Genomic DNA, 11,732 nt, shown 5'->3' with positions numbered 1-11,732 from the left:
TCATCAGAGCTAAACAACAAAAGAAATCTGAAGCTTATATATTAAATAGTTTTTGAGCTATAACCATTTTTGTATGTCCAGATAACCATTTTTGGGGGCACTGATTGGTGGGCCTGATGGATAGAGCTTCATCAGAGCTAAACAACAAAAGAAATCTGAAGCTTCTATGTTGAACAGTTTCTGAGTTATAAGCATTTTTGCATGTCCTGACACCCCGTCTTTGAAAGGAGCCCCCTCCTCAAATATGCGGCTATCGTAAAACCATGGCGCAGTGTAGATCAGACTCATCTACAGCCCTGCCAAATTTCATGTTGACCCGTGCAGCCGTTTTTGTGCTACAGTTGACCAAAAATCACTGAAAAAAAAAAAAAAAGTACAAAAACAATATGACTCCCTCTTACGCTTTGCGTGCGGGGGTCATAATAAACTACATACCCCATAACGGTAGCATATATGATCCCCGCACATATGCAAAACACTCATGCACCAGAACTTTGTGTTGCGACTGTTTAAGTAAGATGTTCTGATATTTATATGAGAAGTGACTTTGGAATAGTCATTACAAATAAAATGTTTTGTTGATGGAAAACAAAAAAGCAAATCTGTCTATTTGAGTAGAGTGATAATGAAACAAACTATGCATCACTTGCATGATGTCATTTATATACTAATCTACTATGTAACTGTTCTGTAGATGCTTTACAGACATAGAAATGAGTGGAAGCCATTTTGGGTGGAGTTAATGAACATGCTTATGGGGCTGTTGGACTCTTGGTGTAGGTCAGATAGGACATCTGTGCCAAATTCAATCAAGAAATGATATGTTTATAGATGTACAGTCTTCAAATAACAATTTTCAGTCGTGCATTTTGATTCTTTTGTAGGTGAACATTGCATAGAAACACATAAAGATGCCATGAAACAATAGGTCTTCATCAGAGCTAAACAGCAACAAAAACATGAAGTTCTTATGTTGACGAGTTTTGGAGATATATGCAATTTTGGATGTCCAGAACCCAACTTTTCAAATAGCACCCCAACTTATGGGGTCTATCACAAAACTGTTTGCTAGCTAAGTGTAGGTCGGCCACTTCTATAATTTCTACCAGTGGGGGTCATATAAATGTATAAGGGGAATGGGGGAATAAAAAGATAACAGGATGAAATTATTTGGATGCTGAGAGAAAYGTCCTCAGTCATTTTACCTGTTAGTGATGAAGATCAGAACAGTGATGACTAGAGCAAAGAGGGAAATGCTGCAGCCAATAATAGTAATGTACGACAAAATCTTCTGGTCTGTAGGTGAGAGGATTGTAGATACCTGTGGAGAAAATACCATTTCACATTTTGTTCAAATTTAAGCAGTTTTAACGTGGCATATGACTTTGTTATGTTAGAATAAAAAGTGTGTACAAATATCTTTTGTCCTTTTTAACTCATTTATCTTTGATTTCTACAACAACTTGTGGGTTTTGTATTTGAAACACCCACAAAGCTCTCACCAATCACAATGATCTCTGCATACCTCTGTGAGAACAAATTCTGAATGGGGGCAATGCACAAGGGCTTAGTGGGCGGTAAGAAAACTGTGCAATTTTTGTCATGCACTAAAATCAGTGAGACACACGAACGGAGCTTTTCATTGACCCTTAATCAGCTTTCATGGTGCAGGTTACTGAGAACATGAATGAGCTGTGGACTGTATGCTAAAATATCACGTCAGAATAAACACATTTCAAGAGAAGAGAAGATAAAGAGTTACTCCCTTCATTCCTTTGTTGCTTGTTTTTACTTTGTCTCCTACAGTCTCCTCTGCTCAAGAAAGCGGGTCAGAACCAGCACCCTCTTACCCAGGCCTACAGAGGACTGATATAGATTATTCTAACTTCAGACATCACTGTCTGTTTTGAGGACACCAGACAGGCAGAGAGAAAGTCTCTGCAAAGTGTAATGACTGTGGAGAGGATGGATGGGACAACACATCTTTACATGGAATCTATGTATGTACAGCACTGTTGAAAAAGGGCAGAGGTAAATGTCAAGGACTCCCTCCATCCAGCTCACTCTCTACTCAGATACTAAACCTGTACAAAACAAAAGTATTGAACAGGTGCAAAAATAATCCTACACTATCTAATTTCATGTGCCAGATAAAAAGTGAAGGTGTAGATTGCACTAGCTGTCAGTGTAAATATAGTGTATGGCATTTTATTGTTCCCATTTATTCTGTGTTTTTAGTGTTATACAACATGTTTGTATATGACTCTGAGAACAAGAACTCTAATGTACCTGGACAGCTGGTTAATGCACAAAAGGCACATAGGATTCTTTGAATCTTTGTATGCTTGTAAAGTGCACTAAGAATAAAGTGTTATTCCTACCAAGAGCACACCAAAGTATGTGAGACGGTTACAGGAGCAGGTGATTTCATTCCCATTACGATCCCACAGGGTCAGACATCCMTCTGTCATAAACACTGGTAAATCAAACAGACAGACTTGTTGTGATCATGATGCTGTCACATGACATCAGCTCACTGTGCTGTTGAATATAAAGACACTGAACCACATTTGTCTTTTATGGATATGAACAAGAATAAGTCCCCRTATGTTACCGCTCATGACAAATGTGACATTTGATACTTACTGTTCGTTGACACATGCAAGAACCCACATCGGGGTTCCTGGGTGTTCTATGGCACAAAAACACTCTTGGTTTACATGGGGTTTATTTAGAGATGTTTGATCATTTTATGAATACTRGTGACTAATAAATTATCCAGTGGCAGCAACATAATAGCACAGAATGCAACAATAGGCTACAGTTATGTAAATGAGTTGTGATTACATTTATGTGTGTAGTAATGTTTATGGTGATGTTGACTCGCTCCTGAAGTCCTGAAATATTCTTGCCGCTCACAGTCACACCAAATAACTTTCCTTCATACAGTTCTGAGCCCATCACAGTCTGCAAAAACAAAATACAGGCAGGTAGTTGGTTTGAAAGCTTAGTTATGGACATGTATTTTTCAGTAATCATRGAGACAGCCTGRYCCCCTCAGCTGGTCACCAMTGAAGTTAATTATCATAACACAGGCTGGAATTTCAGTTTGTTTGTCTTATACAGATAACTTTYATACTCTCATCATTTAAGGAGACAGCTGGCCTGACTGCAGCTCAACATRCATTTACAYAGTGATCCTGCTGATATAATAAWCTTTATTGATGASCAGCTGAGGGGACCGGGGCATTTTCATGGTTACCGAATGATACACAAGAGGAAAACTATAACTCATTATGTTGACTAAAAAAAATCAGGAAATTAATGATATCTTGAGAAAACACTCATCAATATTAAAACATGATATTTCGGTTTTCTCATGATAACAACATAATATGTGGTTATATCAAGAAAACCATGGAAAAATATATCGGCTTCTGTAATTATATAAATAAATACAGCTCTGGAAATAAATGAAGAGACCACTGCATAGTTTCCCTGTATTTAGTGGAAAGCATTCCACCAAATATTGATTTCTGAACCCTTCCTAAGGTAAAACATTAGTTTTGTTTCTAAATGAGTATTAACTTGTTTTCTGAGCATTATTTGAGGCCTGAAAACACTGCATCTTTGTCGTCACTTTGACCATTTATCATTTACTGCAAATAAATATAAAATTTTTGCTTGGAATTTCGGAGACATGTTGACAGTAGTTTATAAAATAAAAAAAAAACAATGTTCGTTTTTTTTACTCAAACATGTACCTATAAAGAGTAAAATCATAGAAACTGATCATTTTAAAGTGGTCTCTTATTTTTTTCCAGAGCTGTATATGAATTTTACCATCTAGATTAGGTCTTCAATGATGGGGTTTTGCCCCCTATGGGTCTGTGTAGGAACACCYCTCACTTTTGTTAACGGCTGTATGTCCAGTTTTTCTCCAGAGGATATCAAATTAACACTGTTGTACAAACTGAACAGACTACTTTACATTTTTTTCAAAGTGACAGTGTTATCCTTTGAAATGATATAYTGAAATACAAAAATGTAAGGGTGTACTCAGTTCTATGAACAGGCACTAAATATTGTCACATACTATGCACACCTAGTACACAGTCCCTCTCAACTTCCCCCTCTGGCAGGCACAGTAGTGCCCCACACACAAAAACAACAAGATACAGGAACAKTTTCTTTCCCCAGGCCATCTCACTGATGAACAGCTCCTAACTGGTTCCACTGTCTGACACTACASCCATACTAGTGCCCAGATTCATCCTAACCCTGGCTACACTGTTAAAATGTTTATTATATATTACCTGTATATTCTTTATATTGTATATTGTTTATTTTACATGCCATTGTGCTTCTGTCACTGCATATTGTATGCATATTAGAGAGACATCAACAGCCTAAAACAAATTCCTTGTGTGTGTCAGCATACTTTATTCTGATATATATATAATATAAGGGGGTCTTTTCTCCATCAAGTTGGTGTCTTAGACTGAAAAACATTGAAAATCCCTGATAGAATACTATGACTGCATCTCATAATATCATGACATTATSAATGTATGAGAGGTTGGGATTTACTGTATCTATGGTACAAAGATCCTTTAACTTCTCTAAATGTGAACTTATTAACATGTTTTATGTCACCGCAGGATATGTGTATTTTTTTGTTTGTTTATTTATACATTTATTTTACAAAAAACTGACAAGCTTCTTTATGCCATTGTTAAAAACCTCCACACACAACTGTGTTATGTACAGTATATAGGCTGAGTTTGCCTCACAGCAAAAAAAGGTTGCAGCCTATCTGTGGGACGTTTGCATGTTTATTTTTCCTCATAGTTTTTCCTGGTGCTATAACATTTAAAATAAAAGCCTTATTGTTAAACATTAAATAGAAAATTCCTTTGTAATCAGAAGACTTTTGGTGTCCCGCATCTACAAGTATATTAAATGCTAGCATTTGTTGTTTTTTTTCCACAAACATTTTTTATAAATACATTTTTATTTAATCATCCAGTCTATCAACAAATGATTCTTATCTTGCTTTTCAGCAAAACTTTAGGCACAAATAGTTGCAACAAAACCAGAYGTTAAAGTTTAATCAAGTCACAGCTGTTCTGAGAGTAAAACCAAACTTGTGAAGAACATCTGGGGTTTTGACTTGTGTGTGAAGTGAGGTCTCTGACCTTATTTGGAAAGTTAATCATGCAGAACACAACTGTGGTATTCTCTCTGACATCCAGCTCTTTAGGAAGGCAAACTTTCACTTTTCTGTTCGACACGTCCTCATGTGGTTTTACCTACACCAGAGTCACAAACACCAAGAAAAACACTGAATGAAGGTATAAACAGCAGTTATCAGCCTTGTTTGGATATTGAAGAAGGACTGGAAAGTAAGTCCTCAATCTGAAGGCTAGTGGTCAAATATTTAGCTTGTTATGATATAACTATTTGTTCCACTTTGTTTCTAACCCTGTTTGTGTGAGGTGGTTGTTAAATAACAAGATGAGCTGTTTTAGGCCTAATAATACCTTTTTAAATAGCAATTAATTCAATTGATACTGATGCAGGTTATTTAAAGTGTTCATTCTTAAAAACAAAGATAAATAACAATTAAAATTAATGGATAATATATCTGATCCTGAAGGTCTCTGGTCAAAGTAAAAATGTTTTACCTCATTGTAACTGGCATTAAATTTCAGACCACTGAAGGCACCTTTGGGTTTAAAAATGGCAGCCATAATATTTTTGGTTGAAAAAAATGTCGTCTCAGTCATGTTGGTTTCTTCCAAAATCTTTTTTATGTCCATAACTGACCTTGTAGAAAAGGATAANCTGACCTTATTTGGAAAGTTAATCATGCAGAACACAACTGTGGTATTCTCTCTGACATCCAGCTCTTTAGGAAGGCAAACTTTCACTTTTCTGTTTGACACGTCCTCATCTGGTTTTACCTACACCAGAGTCACAAACACCAAGACAAACACTGAATGAAGGTATATACAGCAGTTATCAGCCTTGTTTGGACATTGAAGAAGAACTGGAAAGTAAGTCCTCAATCTGAAGGCTAGTGGTCAAATATTTAGCTTGTTATGATATAACTATTTGTTGCACTTTGTTTCTAACCCTGTTTTTATGAAGTGGTTTTTAAATAACAAGATGAGCTGTTTGAGGCCTAATAATACCTTTTTAAATAGCAATKAATTCAATTGATACTGATGCAGGTTATTTAAAGTGTTCATTCTTGAAATAATATTGATAAATAACAATTATCTCTCTAAGTTAATTTCAAACAGATAAATTATTTGATCCTGAAGATCTCTGGTCAAAGTTAAAGTGTTTTACCTCTTTGTCATTGGCATTAAACTCCAGACCACTGAAGGCATCAGTGGGTTTATAAATGGCAGCCACAATGTTGTTGGTTGAAATAGATGTTGTCTCTGTAATGTTGGTTTCTTCCAAAATGTATTCTATGTCCATAATTGACCTTGTAGAAAATTATAAATATATAAATATAAACATAATTTTTAGACATTACCTGATTGATGATACAGTAATTCAGAATGTTTTTTTTCCCATCAATATAAAGGTTTACTTGGTAACGTCCTGTTCACTTCCATCATAAAAATGTTTGCCGTAGACTTCCATGCAGCAGCGGGTTTCTGGAATTSCTGTAAGTTTGAATATTTTATTTAWATAGATGCAGACATCAAATATAGAAAACCAGTTGTGWACAATGGAGGTCAAAATATTTTACAGATTTAGCAACTAACYWTTTYTTGTACAGTTTTTACACTGAGCTGKACATGAACATGGTGGTCCAGGAGTACGATCAGATCCTGTACGTTCATCCTCTGCAGCATTAAAGCKAAATCTTGAACTGTAATATAGTAACAGCCACCAGAGGAACCAGCATATCATCCTATGAAAAGTAGAAAAYTGGTTTAGCAAACATAATACCAAATGTTTAAAAAAAACCTCATCTACAACCATTCACTAGGATTTTAGTAGAAMGTAAATTGAAGTTGTTCTGGCGTTGTTTTGAAGAACAAATTAGTAAGACTTTTTTTATTTTTTATTATAGACTCACCTTTGTATCGAGCTGTTCCAAAAGGACATTTGTTTATACTGTACATTACGCAAATCTGCCTGAATTTCTAGTTAAATAAATAACAGATCATTTTTAGGTCTCACATGAGGCTCAACCCACTTAATTAAGTAAAGTGTTTAAACATAAAAGAGAATCATAACCTACCTTTGCATGGTGTTGAGTTCTCGTTATCCTATGCCATAACAAACACAAGCTATAACAAAACACAAACTAGTTTGGACAGATGTRTACAGGGAAACAGTTTTGAGGGAAATACATTTAAATGGAACATGTAAATCTTTTTTAAAGAGGAATACAGGAAGTGTAATGGCCCTTTAGTCATGACATGAGAAAGCATTCAGTGTGAAACATTTGATCTTTATCTCATTTACATTTTAAACAAAATATCACTGAAATGCAGTTCAAAATAACAAGTATCTAACCATGAAATTACCTTGGTAAAARTTAAAGTCTCCTTTGAATATTACTGGAGTAAAAGTCTTAAAGTATTTGATATTTTTTTTTGTATTTAAGTATCACAGAAAATTTCTGACATAAAATGTTCTGTTGTACTAGAAGAAAACTATTGAGTAAAAGTGAGTGTTATGTTGCATAAAATGTATGTGTTTCATTTACCGTTTCAGTGAGTCAGTGATTTCATTTAGAAGTTACATCRTTTGTACAGAAAATGGCAGTGTAGTGCCAGAAGCATTAAGTGTGGTTACCTGGCCTTCAGGTGAGAGGTCTACTTCAGGTCTTCTTCAGTCTACAATGCTGTTATTGCAAGTATGACTCAGCCCACTGTCAGCAAAAGGTGTGAATCAGGGCCCCAACGAYAGTCAGGTGATGGGGCACATGACCCTCTATGAACAATAGAGCTAATCAAAACTATTGTTAGGCAATGGCCCTCTTTTGCATGTGACTAACCTGTTTGTCCATGTTGAGGCAGTGCTTATAAGGCTGAGTTCACCTGAAACTCATCAGACTGAAGAAGTCTCTTGGAGGAGAGACGAAACGTTTCAATAAGGAGGAACCCATCCAGAGGACCTACTTATTTTTTTTCTTTTTGATACTTTGATTTTAGTGATCAGAAAATGCTCCCTTAACCCCCCCCCCCCCHCCCCCACTGGCTTAGTGGTACCTTATGGGGGTCTTTGTTAGGTGGTTTTTATGGGTGGCCTGGCTCTCTCCCCAAGAGGCAGCTGTGACTTTGACTTGCAATCTACCATAGCTCTGAGCTAAGACAGTTGGAGGATCAAGCACTTTCTGAGCAGCTGAACGACTTCACAACCACTCGTGGTTCCCGGACGTTTACGGTTTTCCTGACAACAGTGTCATTTTGCTAAAGCCAGCCAGCTTTCTCAGGCATATCTCAAAAAGTACCAAACAAATTTGTATGAAACTTTGAAGWAATRTTTATTACACCGCAGAGAACAGTCGATTAAATTTGAAACATCTTAGAGCACAAGAGGATGCATGGCTCCGATCGGGTGGTCATGCTGCAGGTGAAGCACTCCACACTGTGAGTTGGATAACATGCCACTTGGAGCTCTTCTCCAACATTCTTAGATGTTTACTCTCTTTCCTGGACAACAGAAGAGGGGACRGGAGGGCGGAGTAGGCTAACTTCTAACTTTTATTGCAGGGTTCCTTTGCGTGTAAAATATGAAAATAAAATAAAATAAATACACCTCGGATTTTGAYGAAACTTTCAGGAAAATTCCATCACTGACAGAACGGCTGATGGAAATTGGAGCTAAACAGAAAATGGCTGGTCTAATAGTTGGATTTTGGTTTCCTAAGATTTAATATATTTCCCTCTCCTGTCATCAAATAAATTGAACTAAAAACGTGAAAATTTCAGTAATTGTTTAACGCACCACATAGATCAGTTGAATAATGTTTGAAACATGTCTGAGCAGACCAGGAAAACTCTGCTGTCTATCTGTTAGCAACTGTTAGCAATGTCTGAGGTGAGCACCGGCTGCAACCTGGATCTTCATGCCACACAATGAGTGCTTACCCCGTTCAAAGTTGGACAGCAAGCCGGGCCAACCACTTCAGCTCCATGTTCCGGGGGAAGAACTAAACCCACTTTGCCTGATTGCTTATTATCAGGCATACAAATCATTGATAAGTGCCTTCCAACCTAGGAGGTAGAGGAGAGACAGTCTGGACACATTGGATGGGACTGATAAGCACTAGTAACATTCATTTAATGGACTGAGAACATTCGAAGCGGGTGCAAATTAATGCTTTTACGCCAACTGTGCGCTGACGACTTTATATTGTTTCAAAGTGACATGTCTTCAGTGCTGTCCCATGATATATYAAAACATTTACAAAAATGTGAGGGGTGTACTTCTTTTTGGGGAATATGTAATGGGTAAAGAAAATGATCACAGAATCTGCATACCGGGGAAAATGTCTCTTTCAATGTCCCCCTTTGGCAGGCACAGTAGTGCCCCACACACTAAAACAATAAGATACAGGAACATTTTCTTTCCCCAGGCCATCTCCATGATGAACAGCTCCTAACTGGTTCCACTGTCTGACACTACACTAGTGTCACATTACCTATATATTATCTATATTTTATATTGTTTATTTTTCATAGAATTGCGCTTTTGTATTGTATGTATATTAGAGGGACATCAACAGCCAGAAACACATTTCATGTGTGTGTCAACAAATAAAAAATAAAACTGATTCTGATATTGAGTAGCATGGGGTCCTTGCACCATCTCTTCATCAGGTTGGGGGTCTCAGACTGAAAAATGTTGAATGCCCCCTGATACTATTGAAAAGATATGCATGTTCAATTACTTTGTTACGTGTTCACAACCAAACAAAAAGTTCACCAATATTTAAATGTTTGTATGACTGCATCTCATAATATTGGGTCATTACAATTGTATGAAAAGTTGGGATTTCCTTTTCACGGTACAAAGACCGTTTGAAAAACATCTCTAAATGTGAACTAATTAACAAGTTTTATGTCACTGCAGGATACATTTTTTAACAATAACTGACAAGCCTTCCTGTTCTAAAAATATTTTGCRTTGTTAATGTGGCTCACAGTGACTTTTCTTCTTTATGTGATTGTTAAACAACTTCCACATTCAGCTGTGTTATTTTGCATGTCTGGCAGGGCAGGGCAGGGCACTGTTGGCCTCACAGCACAAAGGGCTGCAGTTTTTCTGTGGGAAGTTTGCACATTTATACTTCYTCATAGCTTAGCCTGGTGCTGGAATATTTAAAAGATATTCAGTGCCCCACATCCACAAGTAAATGCTAGCATTTMTTTTGAAAACCTTTTCCACAAACAGTTTTTACTCAAGAATACATTTTTATTCAAGCATCCAGTCTATCAACAAATGATTCATTTCTTGCTTTTCAGCTAATGCTTTAGGCATAAACTAATGCAAAAAAAAAAAAAAAACGGACGTTAAATTTTAATCAAGTTACAGCTGTTCTGAGAGTAAAACCAAACTTGTGTTCATTAGTGTGTTTGGGGTGAAGAATAACTAGGTTTTGACTTGTGTGTGAAGTGAAGTCTCTGACCTTATTTGGAAAGTTAATCATGCAGAACACAACTGTGGTATTCTCTCTGACATCCAGCTCTTTAGGAAGGCAAACTTTCACTTTTCTGTTTGACACGTCCTCATGTGGTTTTACCTACACCAGAGTCACAAACACCAAGAAAAACACTGAATGAAGGTATAAACAGCAGTTATCAGCCTTGTTTGGATATTGAAGAAGGACTGGAAAGTAAGTCCTCAATCTGAAGGCTAGTGGTCAAATATTTAGCTTGTTATGATATAACTATTTGTTCCACTTTGTTTCTAACCCTGTTTGTGTGAGGTGGTTGTTAAATAACAAGATGAGCTGTTTTAGGCCTAATAATACCTTTTTAAATAGCAATTAATTCAATTGATACTGATGCAGGTTATTTAAAGTGTTCATTCTTAAAAACAAAGATAAATAACAATTAAAATTAATGGATAATATATCTGATCCTGAAGGTCTCTGGTCAAAGTAAAAATGTTTTACCTCATTGTAACTGGCATTAAATTTCAGACCACTGAAGGCACCTTTGGGTTTAAAAATGGCAGCCATAATATTTTTGGTTGAAAAAAATGTCGTCTCAGTCATGTTGGTTTCTTCCAAAATCATTTTATGTCCATAACTGACCTTGTAGAAAAGGATAACAATATAAATAAGAACATTTTTTATCATGACCTGATAAGCATTTGTGATCCATAGTGGTGGTACTGCTGTACCAGGCTGTGATGCAGCTGGTCTCTACAGCACAGCTGTAAAAGTTCCTGAGGAACTTTGAAGACATGCCAGACTTCCTTAGTCTCCCCAGGAAGTAAAGTTGTTGTTGAGCCTTCTTGACCAGCGGTGTGGTGTTCTCAGTCCAGGTCAGGTTGTCAGTGAGGTGGACACCCAAGTATTTGAAGCTACTCACCATCTCAACCTCAAGGTCCTCAATGTGCAGTGGCTGGTGCAGCCTCCTTTCCTTTCTCATGTCCACTATCAACTCCTWTGTTTTATTGATGCTGAGGGTGATGTTGTTGTCCTCACACCAAGACACCAGGCCGGCTACATCCCTCCTGTAAGCTGT

General features: G+C 36.8%; 1 protein-coding gene across 1 annotated transcript in view; it reads right to left on the bottom strand.

Moving 5' to 3' along the window:
- The window catches only part of LOC106522232 (adhesion G-protein coupled receptor G5-like), a 4,047-nt gene extending 1,576 nt beyond the window's left edge, over positions 1–2,471 (bottom strand). Inside the window, exons 1-2 of the mRNA XM_014015172.1 lie at positions 2,382–2,471; positions 1,206–1,321 (exon numbers count right to left, since the gene is read on the bottom strand). Of these exons, the coding sequence (XP_013870626.1) occupies positions 1,206–1,321; positions 2,382–2,471 (206 nt within the window). The remainder of the gene's footprint in view (positions 1–1,205; positions 1,322–2,381) is intronic.
- Between the last annotated feature and the right edge of the window lie 9,261 nt (positions 2,472–11,732).

The sequence above is a fragment of the Austrofundulus limnaeus genome, unplaced genomic scaffold (genome assembly GCF_001266775.1).
Source record: "Austrofundulus limnaeus strain Quisiro unplaced genomic scaffold, Austrofundulus_limnaeus-1.0 Scaffold124, whole genome shotgun sequence".
Taxonomy (NCBI): Eukaryota; Metazoa; Chordata; class Actinopteri; order Cyprinodontiformes; family Rivulidae; genus Austrofundulus; species Austrofundulus limnaeus.
The sequence above is the reverse complement of the archived record's forward strand: the minus strand, read 5'-3'. Positions and strand labels throughout refer to the sequence as shown.